The 21,868-nt window shown below is 38.4% G+C and overlaps 1 protein-coding gene across 4 annotated transcripts in view; it reads left to right on the forward strand.

Annotated features, from left to right (window-relative positions):
* LOC117402200 (sine oculis-binding protein homolog) overlaps positions 1 to 21,868 on the forward strand; it is a 76,194-nt gene that overhangs the window by 36,980 nt on the left and 17,346 nt on the right. For 3 of the 4 annotated variants that reach the window (XM_034003114.3, XM_059024637.1, XM_034003111.3), the window contains one exon: positions 8,331 to 8,426. The exons of the other annotated variant lie outside the window; for it this stretch is intronic. In XM_034003114.3, coding sequence (XP_033859005.2) covers positions 8,331 to 8,426 — 96 coding nt within the window. The remainder of the gene's footprint in view (positions 1 to 8,330; positions 8,427 to 21,868) is intronic. 4 annotated transcript variants of the gene reach the window in all.

Here is a 21,868-nt window from a genome sequence, read left to right on the forward strand (position 1 = left end):
ATTTCACTTAAACTGTGGAATCAATTAATAAACATGTTGTGTTTCTCAAATACTAACGGAACACAATCAGCCAAACACCTGACATACATTATTGTTGTGCAGTTGAGAAGATGCACTTGATGACAAATGAATTAGACTAGCTTGAAGTCTAGCTCATTGCAAACAGTGCTTTCCATCTTCCAAGTACTAAACTCCCAAACACCCACTTATACAAGGTATATGGAAATCAAGCGCTCCAAATTAGCTTAGTCTGACATTTTGGTGACCTAAATCAGACCAGGCAATATCACAGTGTTGTGATGCTTAAATGATACCGAGTATTGAAACTGACAGGAGAATTAACATCTGATGAGAATTTGAACTGATCAGTAGCATAGATACGTGGATCAGGTTATTCCCATGAGAGTACAGTACACCTGTCAAAGCCAGCACTGGCAGAGCTAGAATACCAAATAAATCTGGGGCTAGGTGGAGTGGAGGGCTAATTCACTTGCCTCTCTTCCCCCCCCCCCCCCCCCTTTCACCTGTTCTGGATCGGGTCACAAGTGAAATGAGTATGGTATGCTACACTTCGCTTTCCAGTGAAGGCAAAACAACGAAACATAGCAAAGTTCATCTCAATTGGCTGTCTCTCCTTGAGGTGTTCTTGTAGGCCTCACAAGTCACGTTGTGCCAGTGTCACCTGCGCCGTTGTCTTTCATGAGCACTCAATTCACAAGCATTAAAAATGGCAATACGGCCTTCAGCCCCAGTTTAATCTGCACCATTCGTTATATCCTATGTCCCTTCATTGGATATTGAGTGAGTATGAAGTCAGTATGAGCTGTCCAGAGGAAGTTTTATTGTCGGGGAACCTTGATCATGCCAATGTGAAAAAAGCAGTAGGGAGAGGAGCCCGCTTAGACATGCAATAAGGCTGAGATTGATTTACATTACGGATGCTACTTGGTCAAAGCCAACAGCTGTAGAAATGGGCCATTTGAACAAATTCTTTAGGACCAATCAGGGGGAGCTCATCTTGAGTGATTCAGCCCTGTCTGGACTGTCTTTTTAACTGGCATGTTCAAAGCAGTCACATCACTCAACTCGGTGGTAGAGCCTTTTTTTTTCCGAATTAAAGGTGCCTGTTTTGTGTCTGTCACGTGCTCAACTATATAAAGTATGTATGTATGTATGTCACCATTTTCTCTCTATTGTTAATGTGTTATAACACTGTGTGCTCTATCAACCTATATATCAAAGGACCATTTTCTGTTAGCAGTCTTTCTAGCAGAGCTTATGGGCAATGTGTAGCTATTAGGTATTGTAAAAAACAAAAATAAAGATTACACTCAAACTATTAAGTTTAATAAGTGCGCATCCACTAAAGTGCGCATCCAGTAAAAGCACTCGAGTAGAGTGCTGGATGCGCCCTATAGTCTGGACGTCACCAGTTCGAGTCCAGGCTATTCCTTTGCCGACCGAGGACGAGAGCTCCCAGGAGGCGGCGCTCAATTGGCCGAGCGCCGACCGGGGGTAGGGAGGGTTAGGTCGGCCAGGGTGTCCTCGGCTCACCGCGCACCAGCGACCCCTGTAGTCTGGCCGGGCGCCTGCGGGCTTGCCTGTAAGCTGCGTTGTCCTCCGACGCTGTAGCTCTTTGGTGGCTGCATGGTGAGTCCTCAGTGTAAAAAAAAAAAAAAAAAAAAAAAGCGGTCAGCTGACGGTACACGCTTCGGAGGACAGTGTGTGTTCGTCTTTGCCCTCCCGAGTCAGCGCAGGGGTGGTAGCGGTGAGCTGAGCATAATAAAATAATTGGCCATTCCAAATTGGGAGAAAATTATAAAAATAATTGGCAACGACTACATTTATTTTTTAAAAAAAGTGTTGATTTATCTTAAACATTAATCCGATGTGTGGCTAAAGCTGAATACATCTTTCACTCCAAAACAATTTGGTTACCAAACCAAACAGCCTTCTGTTGTGTACGCGTGCCAACGGGTTACACTAGATAGATCCCAGGATTCCATACATTCTGTCTAAACAGACAGCGCAGCTCCCGGCTGCATTAGTAACGCTGGCTCGTCATTACTGCCTCATGGAAATGAGCTGGTGCAGGGCCAGGAGCTCATCATTTTAATGTGGCACAAAATGGAATCTGCATAAGAACACACAAGCCCATATGTGTGAGGGAGACAGCTGTGAGTAAGAGGAGGGGGGGGGGGGGGGGGGGGGGTAGACAAGGGAAGAATGGAACAGTGGAAAATGTCAACCGCATTGTAATGAGCATGCTTCCAACTCCGTCCTTGCACCCCCCCCCCCCCCCATCCTCTCTGACCATAACTGGCTGTAAACAGAGACCTGAAGAGGCCGGGATTTATTGCAGCAGCACTAATGGGCTTCATTGATGCCTGTACCAAGACTCCAGCACTCATTAGAGATGGAGTTCCTAATAATTAATTAGTTTAATCATTTTAAATTAAACTTCTTGATTTGTTACTTTATTTAGAATTCAGGCGTTCATTTCGTTTTTTCATCTCGTCTGGTGAGATCATAAGTAGGGAGAATAGGAGTAGGATTTTATACAGCAGCATGCATACATGTGCAAATAGAGCAGCCTTTTTTTTTTTTTCTGAGATTTTATTTAAGGGCAATTGTTTGAAATACTTCACGCCAATAGTGAATAGGCTGCAACAGGCCCGGGAGAATGGAAAAGGTGCAGAGATGCTGAAAGATTATGATAAAAGAAGCAAAATATTTCTTTTGAGAGAATGTTTTATGCATCCAGGAGAAAGCGAGAGATTGTCTTATTGTTGCACTGTGAAATAGATTTAGCCGAAACAACTTTACCAATGCGTAGAATTCACTTTATTTCTCTATCTCGGTTGCACTTTCACAGTTGTTAGTCTGCTTACCTTCGCAGAAAGCTGACCTGTAATGTGTTTGGCCAGAATCCTGACGCTACGGTTATAGAAGTCTAATAAATAGAATTGGAGGGGTGGGGGGGGGGGGGGTGCCTAGCTTTCCTCCACAGGTTTTCAACCCTGTTTTAGAACTAGCGACGTTGCTAACACTGTAATAATGCATATCAAGAACAGTGTACTATATTATAATTACTTTGCAGAAAGACTACCTAAGGATAACCAGTTAGTATGTTAAGTCTTAGACTAAAAAAATAAATGCAAGTGGACAAAGTTATACTTGTTACAGAGACCCATAGATGTCTGCAGTGTGTTTAGAGTTAACTGTTACTTTTATCTTTCCCATGCTATAGTATAGTATAGTATAGTATAGTATAGTATAGTTTAGTATTGTACAGAGGGGGCCGGTAGAGAGGCATGAGGAAGCAAAGACAGTGAAAGCAACACACTCAGAGACACTCAAAACAAAGGTTCCAACCTCCTCTTCTGCATCCAACTACAACCACTAATCAAGGATAAAAAGGACTCCTTTAGTAACACCATAAATTCCACCACCACCCCATGTATCCCAGTTTAGAGTCCATCGTAATCCTATCCAATAATAAAAACAACCATTGTGCCCACCCTGCATAATAAAAACCCTATAGTAAAATGGGGACGTTCTCTTTTGTTTTATGTGTTGGTGTAATTTCTTTTCTGCATACTACACATATCTGTAGATAACCTTTTTATTTATTTTTTTGTTTCTTTATAAAGTAAATATACGTATACTACTGTAAATATGTGTGGCAATGTGCCCCGTCCCTGTGTGCATTTGTATGTTGCGTGCGTGTGTTAATGTTGGTGTATAGTCATTGGTACACGGGATATAAACGGGTCTGTGTTTCACGTATATTTTAAAAGTGTAGATTTGTATTTAGGCACGAGGAGAGCACAAATCACTTCACGTGCTGGTTAAATGTAATATGTGAGCACGGGGTTGCACAGAATTAATTCACGTGCTGGGATTCAAGTGAATAATTAATTAGTAATTGAATCCCAGCACAACAGTATATATAGAGACACGTAGCATGCAGTCGGGGTTGGGTGTTCGGTGAGTGGAGAACGGGAGAGAGGAGGAGGAGGAGGAGGAGGAGGAGGAGGAGGAGGAGGAGGAGGAGGAGGAGGAGGAGGAGGAGGAGAAATAAAGTAAAAGAACGTAACGTAAAAATAGTGTTTTCACTCACCGGGTTTGTTTAAGCTGAGCGCGTGATCGCGCTCAGCATTTAATAATTAACAGCACAGAAAATAAAAGGTTGGAACACAACAAAAACACAGGACACGGCACTACACGCCAAAATAAAGAGACAAACAAAACGGACTACACACAAACGGTGGATGCACAGACAAACAAACAAACCCGGTGAGTGAAAACACTATTTTTACGTTACGTTCTTTTACTTTATTTCTTCTTCTCCTCCTCCTCCTCCTCCTCCTCCTCCTCCTCCTCCTCCTCCTCCTCCTCCTCCTCCTCCTCCTCCTCCTCTCTCCCGTTCTCCACTCACCGAACACCCAACCCCGACTGCATGCTACGTGTCTCTATATATACTGTTGTGCTGGGATTCAATTACTAATTAATTATTCACTTGAATCCCAGCACGTGAATTAATTCTGTGCAACCCCGTGCTCACATATTACATTTAACCAGCACGTGAAGTGATTTGTGCTCTCCTCGTGCCTAAATACAAATCTACACTTTTAAAATATACGTGAAACACAGACCCGTTTATATCCCGTGTACCAATGACTATACACCAACATTAACACACGCACGCAACATACAAATGCACACAGGGACGGGGCACATTGCCACAATATGTCTATGCAAACTGTTATCGACAATTATCTAGACTGACCCATAGTTTCAGTGTAGTTTATTTCAGTTGTGTGAAATATAGTAGTACTCTCTCAAAATACAATGCAGTGTTAATACCTTGGCCACTGCTAATGCTGACACACCTCAAACTTGCCTTATAAATAGGGCAGCAGTGTGGAGTAGTGGTTAGGGCTCTGGACTCTTGACCGGAGGGTTGTGGGTTCAATCCCTGGTGGGGGGACACTGCTGTTGTACCCTTGAGCAAGGTACTTTACCTAGATTGCTCCAGTAAAAACCCAACTGTATAAATGGGTAATTGTATGTGAAATAATGTATAATGTGATATCTTGTAACAATTGTAAGTTGCCCTGGATAAGGGCGTCTGCTAAGAAATAAATAATAATAATAATAAATGTCTTTAGGAGATGTCAACTGTCAAAATCATTTTATTTAAAATGATCAAGAGTTGTGGTTTTGTTTTATAGAACATTTTTTATATATATATATTATACAGTATAATATATAAAACTATGGATACTGAAATATAGGACAACCGTCTGAATAGTTTTGGCACCATTCTATATATATATATATATATATATATATATATATATATATATATATATATATGTCACCTCCAAAATTATTGGCACCCTTGATAAAGATGAGTATAAAAAGACTGTATAAAATAAATAATACCAGTACTGAGCTATATTATAATTTTCCAACATGTGGAATATATTTGACTTTATTAATGATTCAATGGAATCAACCAAAATTACACATTTCTCAAATTATAAATTTATTTCCAAAAAAAATTGTGTCACAGTTATTGGCACCCTTGTTTTCAGTACTTTGTGCACCCTCCTGTTGCAAGGATAACGGCACTGTGTCTTTTTCTATAATGTTTAGTGAGATTGGAGAACACATTGGGAGGGATCGTAGACCATTCATCCGTACAGAATCTTTCCAGGTCCTTGATATCCTTCGGTCTGCGCTTATGGACTGCCCTCTTCAATTGAAACCACAGGTTTTCAATGGGGTTCAAGTCCGGAGACTGAGATGGCCATTGCAAAATGTTGATTTTGTGGTCAATTAACCATTTCTTTGTGGATTTTGACGTGTGCTTGGGGTCATTGTCTTGCTGGAAGATCCACTTGCAGCCAAGTTTCAGCCTCCTAGCAGAGGCAATCAAGTTTTTGGCTAAAATGTCCTGGTACTGGGTAGAGTTCATGATGCCATTGACCTTAACAAGGGCCCCAGGACCAGTGGAAGCAAAACAGCCCCATAACATCAAAGATCCACCACCATATTTTACAGTAGGTATGAGGTTCTTTTCTGCACACGCATCCTTCTTTCTATGCCAAACCCACCGCTGGTGTGCGTGGCCAAAGAGCTCTATTTTCATCTCATCTGACCATAGCACCAGGTTCCAATCGACGTGCCAATGCCGTTTAGCAAACTCCAGGCGCTTACGTTTGTTGGTTGCTCTCAATAAAGGCTTTTTTCTGGCAACCCTTCCAAATAGCCTATTTGCATGGAGGTGGCGTCTAATTGTAGATTTGGAGACTTGGTGACCCCAAGATGCAACCAAGTTCTGTAATTCTCCAACTGTGGCCCTTGGATTTCCATTTGCCTCACTGTGCGTGGGGGCAAGATACACTTGCGTCCTCTACCAGGCAAGTTTACCACTGGTTTTGAACTTCTTAATTATTGCCCTAATAGTGGTAAGTGGTATATTTAGTTTTTTAGCTATTGTTTTGTACCCATTACCTGATTTATGAAGGTCAACAACCATTTGTCTCTTTTCATTTGTGAGTTCTTTGCCTTTCTCCATGGTGATGGATGACAAATGGATTTCATATGCGTGTTACCTCATTTTTATACCCCAGTGAAACAGGAAGCCATGGAAGGCCACAATACAGTTCCTTAAGACTGAGATGAACTTAAAGAAGTAGAATGTTAATGCAGATTTAATTTTGTTTGATTTTATTTATAAGAATCTTTAGGAGTGCCAGTAATCTTTTTGAAAATGTATTACTTGTTAATAAAAAAAAAATTCTGTGAGCAATTGTATTAGAATAAGAAAATATGTTTTTCTCATATATTTTAGCATAAAATATAGCTCATTACCTGTGTTTATTTTATACAGCCGCTTTTGCGCATCTTTATCAAGGGTGCCAATAATTTTGGAGGTGACTGTGTGTGTGTGTGTGTGTGTGTGTGTGTGTATGTATGTATATATATATATATATATATATATATATATATATAAAAATTATATTTGAATTAAACCTATAAATGTGTACTGTTTTGGTCAGTTATAGATGGAAAAGCTACTCTGACATATTTTAGGTCTTGATGTCATTCGGACATTTAAAGTTCAGTAGATTAAAATTTTGGAAGTGAATAAATAAATAAATAAATAAAAAAACAATAAACCCAAAGTGTAGAAAATAAACCCAGGAAAGTTCCTTTTAAAAAGCGACATTTTCTTTTTCAGCTTATAATAAACAAAGTCAGATTTAGGAAAATGACAGGTAATTGAAGTCACCAGTTGAAATACATGATAAGTGTCACTTTTCTGAAACGGAGCATGACATATCTCCGTTGTCTGGCAGGCTCGGATTGTAATGGGAGTTCCCAGGTTCTCGCTATTAGAAGGTAGATACCTTGACACAGAAAACCAGTTCTATGGCAGTCACAAGTCCTGATGATTTGAGTTGTACGCTGCTAACACCGATGGCTTCAGTAAATCTGGGTGTGACCAATTGAAATGCAAGATCCCCTCTATGTTGGTTCTTATTGCTCACACATAACAAAAACCATCTTGTGTTGAAAAATGTATCTGAAAACAATGCGGCTCCACCTGACAGATATTGCATTTTAGTTATTGTGCTGCATGCTGATATCCATATAGGGACAGATTCTGTAAGCTTTTTACTCAAAAAAAAAAAAACAACAAAAAAAAACATGGGTCTATACCGACAAGCCCTTACGTTCAATGTTTTGATTATATGTCTGGTTTGGTCACTTTATTGAGTGTGATTTTCCTGTCTCTGCTAATGGCGAGTAAAGAGCTTTGATAATCTAGCTCTAAAAAAAAAAAAAGCACACACACACAAAAAAGAAATTCAAGAACATACATTCTCTTTATATTACTTTTTATATATGTTTGATTATTTGGTATTTATAGTTCCCATTAAGTGCATTGCTATCTATCTGGCTAAAGGGATAACACCTGAAGCTCTGTGGAAAGGTTGTGTGTGGAGCTCGTTATAAAACTGAGCTCAAATATGGACTCTAAAAATGAAAATCCCTAATTTGAAATGTTTCAACATACAATTCCAATGTAGATATTTTTTAGTCTATTTTGCCAAGGGTAAGATTGCATTTGTAAAAATGTGCACTTAAAAATAATAATAATAATTGTTATAATCTTATTTATAATTTATTTGTTTCTTTAAAACATTCCAGTATTTTGTTTTGCTGCTTAGTTCTTCTTTTTTTATTTATTTATTTTTTATATTTTTCTTTATTTGTAAGTCCGTAAAATAGGCCATTATTTCTCCCCTCAGGCTAGAGACGAAGATGGACATGGTGACACATTTCCCCAGCAGCACTATTCTAAGGAAACGCCAAGGCTTGTCTTCAAGATTAACAACGATGTACTTGTAAGAATGACACATTTCAAAACAAAGTCAGATAGATCATACGTTTAGTACAGGATATAAGTAACAAGGTGCAGTTGGATGATTAACATTTTTTTTATTATTATTAGCTTTAGTTGATCCTGCACTGTTGTAGGCACCTCTCTCTCTCTCTCTCTCTCTCTCTCTCTCTCATAATAAATTGCATGTGTCTGAAGCTTGACAGAAATGTGTGTTGGATCTAGACTGCTAGTAACCCCTAGCAACTGAATTTTTTAAAAGTACATTTTTGTAATATTTTGTAATAATGTCCACCAACCTGATTGTGGTATAGTGCCTGGCAATGTTAGAAGACCCTTCTTTGTTTTTACCCTTTTAATCCTTTTTTGATGAGTCTTGACGTTTCTGGCTTTAAATAACCTACCCAAACATGACCCACAGCCTTACAATGCTGTGCACAAGGATGAACAGTGACAGCTTTCCGATTCATCTGTGAAGCAGGCTATCGTTCCCATGGGGGCAACCTATTTTTTTTTTATGTAAACATTTTGTACAGGCACATTTAAGTCTCGCATCAACACATGGCAGAGAACTGTGTCCAATTGAATTAGCACATGGTCGACAAAATTGGTTTAAAAAAAAAAGACACATACTGTAATCTAATTCAAGCTCACTACTTAGAATTTAAAAAAGTTATTTCTTAACTCTGGACATACAAAATATCTAAATAAGATATTAGTCGTGACTAAATGTAGTATCAGCACACGGGGGGGGGGGGGGGGGGGGGCACTAACAAGTCATGTCTGACGTGCGTTAAAAACCAAGCTGGCTGCACCAGACAGGATTTCATTCTGTATATACAGTATTTATATATACCGTGTGTGTGTGTAATTTTTATATATATATATATATATATATATATATATATATATAATATATATATATATATATATATATATATATAAATCTCAAAGTGCCTGTCAGTCATGTGGAAGCTGGAAGCTATTCTCTAGGGTACTCTCCTTGCTTGAGGGGTCCGCTGCCATTTTCCAGCGGTTTGCCATGGAGAGTGGAGCCACCATTTGTGTTTTTGTTTTTTTTTTATCTTAGAATTGCATGTGCTCTGATGGAGCTGCCAGAATGGATCTAAGGGATCATCCACTGATGGGTTCTGTCTGCTAGTCCTTTCTCCCAGAGGAGAAGGTGAACACATTTGGAATGCTAATGTACTGGGGGGGCGGGGGGAGGGGCGGACGCAGCTCAGAAACGAGTTAACTGTCTGCTAGTAGCGCTTTCCTTTCTAAATATCGCTCTTTTTTAAGCAGTGCCTGTTCTTTTGGTTTAAAGTAGGACACCTGGTTTTACCCAATTTAAGTGTGATAAATATTTGATTTCGACTGCATTTCACCTGTAGATGCCATCCAAAATGAGAAGACATTGACCTGACACATTGACCTCCCTTAACATAATGAGTAACAGTCATTGTTAGTTACCTGTTAATTGGTTTCGAGAGATTCAATCTTCCATTCATCAAATCCAACATTTTAAATCATACATCAAATGTAGTTATCGGTGTAAATACAAGTCAGGTGTTTTTTTGTTGGATAAAGGGTACCGGTAACTACCAAAAAATAAATAGAAATCAGATCCATAAGTAATCTCTAATTTAGTATAGTACATTTCCACAGTAATTACCCATGCTTACACTGTTATGTGCTGGTCTGTTCTTGTACGTACTCTGCATGCTTTCACTATACTCTGTTACACTGGAATTGTGGGGTTTTTTTTAAACAAAATATCATAACCACTGATATCAAAACTCTGCTTTTTCATAGAAAATGTGAAATGTTGTTCAAAATGTAACCAGAACATTAACCTTAGGTGGTATTTTCTGTAAAATAACACTTCACCTCCAGCTTAAAATATTAACCAGCACAGTACATTTTTAAAATGCACTGCACTTCAGAGTTCACGCCACATTTTACTATGTAATTAGCTTATATTTAGACCACTGGCTTTATGCAAAGTAGTAAGGCTTTTTAATAAAGTATACATGTTGGAAGTACCATGTTGTAAGCTCTCTTAGCGTTCACACAGACTCTAAGTGCATAGAGTACTGTATGGAAAGAGAGCACTGTGGCTGGTCACACCAAATATGGATTTGATTTAGATTTTTCTTCTGTTCACTCACTTTGCATTTAGTTAATTGATAAATATAATCTATTAACATGTCTATTTTTGAAAGCATTCTTACTTTTACAGCATTTTTTCACACCTGCCTAAAACTTTTGCACAGTACTATCTATCTGTATGTGTGTATGTATATATATATATATATATATATATATATATATATATATATATATTAAAAGGGTACAGCAGGCTGTTTAAGTAACAATAGACTATTTTCTTAATCCTGCTCTAACCTACTGTAGTAGTAGTTTATTAAATATAAACATGTAAGCTGTTTTATGATTGTAAAGATAGCTAAGATTTATATACATAATGATCACAGCTGAGTAATGGAAATAATAAATAAAACATCTGCATAAACAAACAGTGGTCCAGTTTGTGACCTCCCATTCTACTAGTTTTTCTATGTTGATGGTTGAACTAGACACATTCAAGTTTTGTTTTGAACATCAATGTCAGCTTTATCTTGGTAGGTGTCGGCATGTCACAAGTTTGTCAAATCAGTATTTGAGACAATCTGTGCCTAATGTTGCAGATCCACCATAGTGGCATATCTCTGTAGCTGTGATGCTTTGTTGATACCGTACAGCTGTCCTGCCCGATTTCAAATTCTCTTTTTCAAACGATGAAACATTTTGCTATCCAAAAATGTTGACTGCTTAGTGTAAAGTTCCCCACTACTTTTGCATTCTGCAGACCATTTTAATGCCATCTGTCGGTTTCTTCTGGGATATATGCTTTGAGCTGCTACTTAAGTGATGCTGTAGACCCTTTGGAACAAAGTGGTAAAGAGCCATTCTTATGGTTACCTGAACAGGGGATGTTTCTAGCAAGTCCAGAAGCTAAATCCCCAATGAATCTTAAAGAAACTAGGAATATACTTTAGGTACAGTCCAACACTTGCAGAGAGTCTCTGGTTTATTTTTCAAACTAGTTTACACTCTAGAACATTGCAATTACCGCAGTGGGATTCCCCGGTTTTATTATAAAAATTATCCAGGCGTGTATGCATTTTGCAATGCGTACTGTAAGAGCTGCATGTACCTATTGCATACCTATTTCAATGATGGGCAAGACCTGACAGAGTTTGATAGAGAGCTCAATGTAGGTATATTACATTTTGGCATGTATATTGAGCCAGTTGTGAATACACAATACATGTTACTTCTAATAAGGGTGTCCATAATTATTTCCTGCACGGTTTACTAAAAGCAACAGAATCAGTCTGCAAGTTACGTGTTGGTAAGTAGCTTTCATTTTAGGACTTTATTATTACTTGATGGCCATCAGGGACCTAGATCGTAATTCACAACAGGATTAGTTGTTGTGGATGTAAAATTAGTTAGGGTTATCCACGCAAAACTGTGGCTCAAGGGATATTGTTTCAAGGTATTTGTATGTTTCTGCAGAGGCATTTTAATGAGTTAAAAGCAGTCAGAAAAATATGCGTCTTTCTTTAGCCCAAGTTCATGAGGGTGTTGTAGTTGGCTGGGTTAAGGAAGGTTTGATCTTTTGAACCACTCTCTTAAACTGGGTGAAACTGGTTTTGGGATAGTTAGTTAATTGGCATAGGTTGTTACAGCCAGTACTGTTACAGTGACAGAGGTAACTTATATTTCCACTGTACTGACACTTCATTAGCTGAGCTGTTTTATGCTTTTTCATGGGAACCACTTGTCTACCTTTAAGAACTGGCCTATCAATGCTGTTCCTAGTAGCAGCTGATTAATCCCAAAACCCCCTGAAGTCAGATCTTAAAATACCCCAATGATGGCTTGCTGACCCATTCCATACCCCAACCACGCTTGGTGTAAAAAAAAAAAAAAAAAAAAAAAAAAAAAAAAAAAAATTTTTAAAGTGTCTCCTACCCCAGGGGTAGGCAACCCTGGTCCTGGAGTGCTACAGACACTTCTGGGTTTTGTTTTTCCCAAGCCCCTTTATAAATTAATTGATTTAAAGATTGGCTTAATTGGTTAGAATTTCCATGTGTTCCAGGTATTTAGCAATTGACGATTTAAGAGATACCTACAAAACCTGCAGGGTTGCCTACCCTATGTCCTAAGTGTGTCTCCGCTTAATTTCCAACTGTAGCCTCATCCTGGTTTCTGTGCCGTGTTTAAAATACTGCATTGGATAGAGTTCACTTTGACTACTTTTTAATATAAAGGCTTCAATCAAGTTCCCCCTATTTGTTCTAGGCTAAATATAATTATTTCCTTAACCCTATATTCTTAGCTCATTCCTTTGTGACAGGCTTGTTTTACATGGTATTTACATGGTACACATTTTTTTTCATGGTACGGTCACACAGTATTTTTGGTAAGGGAAATCATTAATTACACTTTTTTGTTGCCTCATATCATCTCCTAAGATTAGGGTAGACATTGAATAGTTAAAATCACTGTGCCTGAGTTAGACAGAATAATTAATGTAACACCAGTTGTTACTGTGTCGGACCCATTTATATTGAACCTTTTAGAAATTTTAAACGGTTTAATTACGTCAAACAATCCACTGAATTGCTCCTGTAGGTAATGTATTAAGCTAAAGGGAGTACATCTTTGTTTAATCTGTTATAGGAGCCACTGCCTTGACTTGCTGCCCTCCCCCACACCTTACCCTTTCCCTGTTCTTTAACAATGAATCATTAAGGCCCATCGCTGTGTAATTACACTTTAAGGAGGTTATTGGAGATCCTAGCGTGTCTGTCATAAAGACACTCATATAAAACACCTGGAATTACCTGTAAATGACTTCAATCTGTCGCTTGATGAAGACAGAGAAGCAATTGCCATTAACTTTTTGGTCACATCCAGTCAATGGGGGGGGGGTGGGTGGCGGGGGAGCTCATCAAATGCAGTCACGCATTTCAGGTGTTCAGCGACATCAGTGTTTTTTTTTTTTTATATATATATAATTCCTTTTGGTGGTGGTTGACTTTGGACTCATTATTGCAGTTATTTTTTAACCTAGAAAGTAGATAAAATCTCTTCTTATTATGTCTTCATATTTTATTACAAATAAAATAATAATAATATAGGCAGGTAGTGAAGTCCATGTACAGTTTACTGTCTGTGGCCTAACCAGGAATTTACCATTATTTTAAAACGGACCAAACATGAGTGGACTAAATAGGAAAGGTTAGCACATGAATTGGTTGCATATATTTAGTGTGCCAAATTATTTAACCTTCGATTTTTCTCCCCATATTTGGAATGTCCAATATTTTTTTCCCCCACTCACCGCAGAAATTCCCTGCACAGTTCAGGGGGACGTGAAGGATCAGTGGGCATCCTCCAATCCCACTGCTGAGCCAGCTTCCTCGAGCGCGGATGTCAGCGAGCTACCGACCTCTGGAGGACAAAGGCCAGCCCTGCAGGTGTCCTGCAGCTCACTGGGCGCCTGGCCAGCAGGGTTTGCTGTAGCGCGATGGGGAGAAACAGTCCCTGCCGGTTTTGCCTCCCTAACCCAGGGGAGCGCCAGAGCCAATGTGATGCTCCCTTCGGAATCCCCAACGAAGACCACTGACTCCGCACAGCCAGGACGCGAACCTGCGCTGTTTGACTCCCTCTGCACACTACATGGCTGTGCTTTTACCAGGTGAGCCACTTGGGGACCCGAGTATTTGTTTATTTTTAATGGAACATGTTGGTAGAGAGGGATACCAGAAATACAGAGGAATTCACCAATTCTAAAATATCAGTGTGAAGGTAACAGAAGTACAAGTGACTTCTGGTAAATATCAGAAATCACTGACCACTAACTGTTCAGTACTACTGGAATATTTGCCTGGTCTAATTGTAAACAATGAACTCTTAAGCACTAAACTAATACGAATGTTGAATACTACTTCTCTCACTACAGCGTATGAATTGAAATGCCCATAAAATTAATTATTTCAATAAACAGAACTACAAAAATGAGAACAACTCTGTCAGGGAAAGCATATTCTCTTGGTTCAAAGGAACTTGTTTTCCTTTTAAACCACTTTGGCTCACTGCGTACATTTTAATGGAAGAGATTAAAGCTTATTGCAAAACTATTGAAGCAGAAGAACAAGAAGCTGAGAAATCTAAATTTATAGAGCAACATACAGGCAAGGTGTAAAACTGCCCCTGCCTATCTATTTACTAGGGCAGCAGTGTGGAGTAGTGGTTAGGGCTCTGGACTCTTGACCGGAGGGTTGTGGGTTCAATCCCCAGTGGGGGACACTGCTGTTGTACCCTTGAGCAAGGTACTTTACCTAGATTGCTCCAGTAAAAAAAACCCAACTGTGTAAATGGGTAATTGTATGTAAAATAATGTGATATCTGTATAATGTGAAATAATGTATAATGTGATATCTTGTAACAATTGTAAGTCGCCCTGGATAAGGGCGTCTGCTAAGAAATAAATAATAATAATAATAATAATAATACAAAGTAGTATTGCGACCGTGCCCAGCACAGAGAGTGTTCCTGAATTACTAAACGCAGACACATTCAGATCTGGAGAGGTAACTAGAAGCAGGCTCTCTACCAGGTGAACGGCTTCTCTTGGTGAGGCTAGGGGCTAAGGAAGCCAATGGCCCACCACATGTGTAGGCAAAATCCAAATTATCCACAGTGGAGGAGAAAAAGGTCCTTCCATTTAGAGTAATTTGATCAAATTTTTTATGGGGGCACGGTAGCTGCTGGTTTTTTAAATAAACCTTTAAAAGTAAATACGGTACCACTTGAGATTTTACTGTAACCAAGTATAACACTATAATATACTGGTGGTAGGCTTGCTGCTGTCTTACTATTTTACAGTAATTTTAAATAATATTTTAAAATGGCCACATACAGGAGTTTAATTATTTGAAAAGGCAGTGTGAACGCTTTTCACAAACAAATAATATAAATAACATTTAAGTGCGATTATGCCATTCATTACAGTCTGTACCAAACTATTATTCACAACTCAGCCACATGTGTGTTTTTAAATGACCTTGTAATACTGTGTGGTTGTGAATTGATAGATATCGTTTGGGGCTGTTCTACAGTATATACAATGTAAAACAGTTTTTATTCCAACCAGACCAGAAAAATGGTTTTGTTCCCTGATATGCACATACTGTAAATAAAACACCACTTCTTGCTGAAATGTGTGTCTAATAACGGCAAGCGTCCCTGTGAGGGGACTTCAAGATGTTGCTTTCATACTCGGTACACACCTGTATCCTGAGATTCTTGCAAGGGTGATTTGTTTTTGTACACAAAGACTACCATTTCTAGTTCTATACATTTCCATTATAACTGCCTGTTTTTAACCTCATATCAGCAATACATTCTCTCACATTTCCATCTTCATGTTTATAAACTATTTATTCTGATATGACGTAAACCCTTAGATTCCATCAGGACGCTTTGTTTTTGTAGCGTTTACAATGGAGATGTTTGGGGTTATTGATCAATTTGTAATTTGATAGAAAGTGTTATGCCAGTGTTTCTGTTTTTTGTCCAGTCCCAGCACAGTACATGAAGCACAAACCAAATGCAGATACAAGTCATATCAATAGTATACAACTGAAAATATTATTGATCAAGTAGAAGCCTAGGCACATAATCACAGATCACAGGGCCTACTGTAGAGGAACCTAGTGCCAGTTTATCCTATTTTTAATGAAATATCAGCTTGGGAAAGCTTATTTTTAACAGCATCAATATTTATCATTTTACCCCTGTTTTACCCAGTTTGCAATGTGCAATTTGCTGCTGCATCCCACTTACTGATCAATGGGCGACCGCTGTTACCTTTACACCTGCCAAACCTTGCAGGATTGAAACCGTTGACTGTGTGACACAGCTTTATTGGTTTTGGTCCCACTGTCTGGCTATGAATCACCCTGTAGAATTAACACATTTTGCTTCATTAAGTCGAATGACGAAGTGGTTTAGTAGGATCATGGAAAGCATAGTGGTAATGGAGGTGGCTGTGGGTTTTTCAGTCAAAGAGTTAAAGAAATGGTTAAGGTTGACAGCAGGTTTTAGTCCCTATTTTAAAACCGCTAACTCAGAAAACAAACTCTGTTCTGATTCCCTGATTTGTCTACATCTTGGTAATCACTTGCAGGATTTCTTGAAATACAGAGTAGCTATTCTGTAAACCGGACAGCCGATGAGGTTATGTCTTTCTGATTGTATTTATAAGCCTATGCTGTTTGATGGGAGTGTTACCCTGCATTCACATCGGCATTAAAATAAATTACTTCTTGGTACTCTGACCCTACGTCTGGGCTAAGACTGGATAAAACATATTGCAAAGGCCATTAGGCTCATCGTACTGTGCATTGTGGTTGAGTAGAGAGACTATTTGATTTCATGTTTATTATCAAATTAATTTGTGTCCTCCAATTAAAAATAATTGGACTGTTATGTGGAAATGACCAGGTTAATGACATTCTGTTTTCTCACTCAGGCAATACATAACTTTCAAATTGCTCAGGCTAATCAGCTTCTAAGCTAAAACAAGTAACTGTTTGTTTGTTTGTTTGTTTGTGTGTTTATTTATTAATATTAATTTCCTTGGAGCTAATGTTATTTGGAGCTGCTCTGTATTTTTTCGCAAGCTGCCATCTTAAGTCATAGGGCTACACATATTCTGTGTTTTACATTGACCCTTATTGATAATATTTGTATATTTTTAATCATTATGTAGAAAGCTTCTTGTGTGTTTTTTGGTTTTGCAATCATCTTCTGAAACTTTATAATTTCAAGTCTGTTTCCATATTATCTGTTTATTTAAACATGTGAAGATTTTGTTGTCTTAAATACTTTTTTAAACTTGTTTTTGGTCCAGGCCCAATATATAGCTGCTCTTTCAGTTGTCTTTTGGTAGGAATGATTAATACTAGTTTGTTTTCTTTGGCTTGCTTGTGAAATTTGTAAGAGAGAGGGAGTGCTAATATCGGTACACGCCACAGGGATGCTGCTGGTGAACTTTGGTTGAAAGCATTGAGTTTATTTTTAAAAACATTTTCAGCAGCCAGACTTGAAAATGGACAGGTTCTGCCCCATTATCTCATGCCCAAACACGTCTCTTCACCGCGGTTCCACTGTATCCAGGGACCATATCTAAGAGGAAGTGCCTGGTGTTTTTTTTATTTTATTTTTGTCCTAGTTATTCCTATTCGTCATGTCAGATTGATAAACATTCTCCTGTCAGTTTCAGTAACCCAGGGGGCTGTATTGTGCCACAGGAAAGCAACTAGCTACTCTTTCACCGACTCTAGAGACACAGAGAGACAGACAGTTGTCAAGTAGCTGTTAAATACTGTGCTGTACGCCAGCAATGTAAAATGAATAAATCCCCATGAGAATTGTAAAAACAGACTGAAAACACATACAGTGCAGTACAGGTAGTTTAAATTCTTTATTATAGTATATATTTTTTCTCTGTTTTTATTTTATTTTTTGCAGATTTTGTAAAGGGTTTTGTTTTTTGCTTTTTCCTTTGACGATGTAAAGAGCCCTGAGACGCTCCCCGTGTATATGGAGCGCTATATTAAATGTAAATTTGATTTGATTGAGGTAGCGGGTATTGGGGTATGCTATGAACAGGTCAGTGTTATGTAAAATAATCAATGGGTGACACTGAGGGGGCTCAATACGGAAATGTGCCTTTGCTGCTTAAACTGCCACGATAAACGTCAAAAATCTGGCATGGTGCCGTAACCATGGGCAGTCCGGTTTGTTGAAAAAAAGGCCTTTGCAAAATATATAATTTTTATATATATATATATATATATATATATATATATATATACAGTGCCTTGCAAAAGTATTCAGACCCCTGACCAATTCTCTCATATTACTGAATTACAAATGGTACATTGAAATTTTGTTCTGTTTCATATTTTATTTTAAAACACTGCAACTCAAAATCAATTATTGCAAGGTGACATTGGTTTTATGTTGGGAAATATTTTTAAGAAAAATATATATATAAAATCAAGAATCATGGCACTAATGTTTTAGTTTTGATTTGGCCCATTAAAGCAGATGTAGCTCTTCTGGGCTCGCTACTGATTTTATGAAAAATGATTTGCATAAAAAATCTTTAGGTTGCAGATAGAAAATGGCCCTGGTCCTTGTGCAATTATTCTGAGTGGTTGTGTCTTATGCTGCTGCATTGTAGAGTTGTAGTCATGGTCTCTGTAGCTGTCAGAACTGTATAAATTAAGCTTGCTGGCAGCTGGCCTGGTCTTTGACCATGCAGCTATTCTTCCTATCAGTGACAGTGTCACCTTTCACCTCTTTTGCATAATAGCAGATTAGGTTAACAAAGGTCTCAAAGCCACATGATTTATCTAGGACCAGGAAGGATAGCCACCTGATCAAATACATATCCTCCTACAAGCACAATCTCTTGAGCTGTAGACAGACAGACAGACAGACAGACAGATATTCAACTGAATGGGTTTTAACAGACAAATAAGTTCTGTAACTAAGAAGAAGCCATACCTTGTGTGTTTTAGTTCACAGCTATTGCTGGTCACCAGCAAACCAGCATGTTCTGGAAATATCAACAGAGAGAGACTAGGTTGAGAGGTGTGGAGGATAAGGGAGTATACTGTACAATGAGAAAAGGTACCTCTGTGCTGTTACTGTAGCCTCAATTACTGGCATCCCTCTTTCTCTTGTTGAGGAAGGGCCATAGCTCATGCTGGCGCTAATCAAACAGCATCACATGGCATGTTGTTCAGCAGGGAATTATGGGTCAGAATGATGGATGGATGTTGTTGGGGCCCCTGACAACTGATTAATGCTTTAATTAAGTCTCATGTGTCACTGCCACTTCCCTTTAACCCTGCTAGACTGCACACACTGCCTATGTTGCTCACCTCACGGCCACCTCCCTTTAAACCTGCTAGACTGCACACACTGCCTATGTGGCTCACCTCACGGCACTCTCCGAGCCTCACATTTGACTCTCCCATCAAAACAGCAGTGTTCCTGCCAATCCGAATGGCATTTTATGCAAGAAACATAAGCTTGTGGGAGTTAGAGGACTCCCACAAGCCTGCTTTATTTTCCCCCATATCAGATTCAGTAATTTTCTTTCGGTTTCTGCTGATGCAGTGTCTCTTGGATGGTCTGGCGGTGAATGGTGCCACACATTTTCACAGAAAAATGAGTGAGCGATACGAACCATTTGAGCCTAAAAGTAGCATGTTGGCTCACTGCCATGGAGTATAAAAGGGCTAAGTGTAGTAAGGAAATGTTCTGTTCTCTGTTTTTTACATCTTCTCAAGATGTAGACATCTCCCATAATTGACAAATGAAATATTTATCTGTGATATTTATATTTTCCTCTCTCATATTTATACATTATCTTTTATTTATTTTTATTTTTTTAAAACACACTTTTTACATTGGATACTTGAGGGTTTAATGTTGTTTTAGTCAGCATGCTAGTGCTGGATATTCCTGCATTTACCGGGAGTGCTATAACATTGGAATATGTTGTAGAGAACAGGATCCTTGCAGAGGTATCATTTACTAGATATAATAGCTACAGTACTTTTATAAAATGTGCATTCTTACATTGTAGGTATAATACATTTACAACTACTTTTGGATAACAACTAATCTTTGTTGTCCATAAACACTACAGCAATAACTTGAGTGTGTAATGTGTTTTTATATATATATATATACTGTGTGTGTGTGTGTGTGTGTATATATATATATATATATATATATATATATATATATATATATATATATATATATATATATATATATATATATATATATATAATTCAGTAAACCATTCATTTTTCTACATTAAAATACATTTAAAAATCTGTGCAGCCACATAATTTAGTATATAAACACACAATTTATTGGATTATAATGCAATCTGAAAGGTCTATAGAAGTCTAAGAGTTAAAATTTAAGGACTTTGTGTCCCTCATGCAGAGGTTGACAGACAGACGGACATGAGCAGTGCAAACGGGGGCAGAGGTGTAGAAAGATGGTCCAGGCTTTTCAGTGACAGGCCTGCCGAGAGAATTAAAATACTGAGCTTAAGATTTAAATCGGGTCTTCATTCCAACACACACCTCTACCTTAACATTAGGGTTAGGACCATAAAAGAATCGCATTTTGGGCAATTCATTTCATTTTTCAACACTCAATATTGTTGAAAAAAAACGTATTACCTTTAGAGTGTCAGTGGCAATCTCCGTCACCAGCAGAGCGTTTACTGCATCAGTGGCCATTAGAAAAACTGTGCGCAGTATAAGCTGTAAGTGGTGTGGTACAAGCACTGGCTCATGTGTTTGAAAGAATGCACTGTTGTGCAGCTTCGCATTGGTCTTTCTGCACCAGGTAAAGAGCATGGCCAGTCTTTCTGCATATACTGTATGCCCACAAGGGTCCACATCAATGAATACAAAATTATTTTTTGGAATTCTTAGATGTTTGTCCCAGAACTATCTATATACAGTATATATACTTCTGCATATATATATACATATGAAAAAAGAAAAGGATATTTTCTTTTTTCTTATATTCTGCATATATAATATGCAGAAGTATTCCCCCGCCCCCCCCCCCCGCAAAGTTTTCACATTTTGCTGGCATCTGAGTGTACTCCACGACGCTTTCAAATTAGACTTTACATGTAGAATCTACACAAACTACTCCACATTGATAAAGTTAAAAAATGCATATAGAATATAAATAAGTAAGATTTACAGAGAAAAACAGATTAATCTGCATAAGTATTCAACCCCTTTGCTACTGCAGCCCTAAATCAGCTCAGGTGCAAATGATTTGTTTGAAAGGTCACAAAATTAGTGAAATGGTTTCAGCCTGTGTCTACACAAAGTGGTTTAACTTGTAGATAATTTCCCTCAGGTATATAAAGACTTTCAAGCTGTAACTCACATAGTGATCCAACAAAGCAACCACGAAGACCAAGGAGCTTTCGAAACAAGTCAGGGATAAAGTGGTAGAGAGGCACAGAGCAGGAGAAGAGTTCAAGAGAATTTCAAAGGCACGGATTATCCCTCTCGGCACAGTGAAGTCCATCATTAAGAAGTGGAAGATGCATCACACCATCCAGACACTACCCAGATCAGGTCGCCCTCCCAAACTGAGCAGCCGGGCAAGCAGGAAACTGGTTCGGGATGTCACTCTGAAGCCAACATTGACCTTGAGAGATCTGCAAAGTTCTGTGTCTGAGATGGGAGTCAGTGTTCACACATCAACAATAAGCTGGTCCCTACACAAAGCTGGCCTGTA

The sequence above is a fragment of the Acipenser ruthenus genome, chromosome 5, assembly GCF_902713425.1.
Source record: "Acipenser ruthenus chromosome 5, fAciRut3.2 maternal haplotype, whole genome shotgun sequence".
Lineage (NCBI taxonomy): Eukaryota > Metazoa > Chordata > Actinopteri > Acipenseriformes > Acipenseridae > Acipenser > Acipenser ruthenus.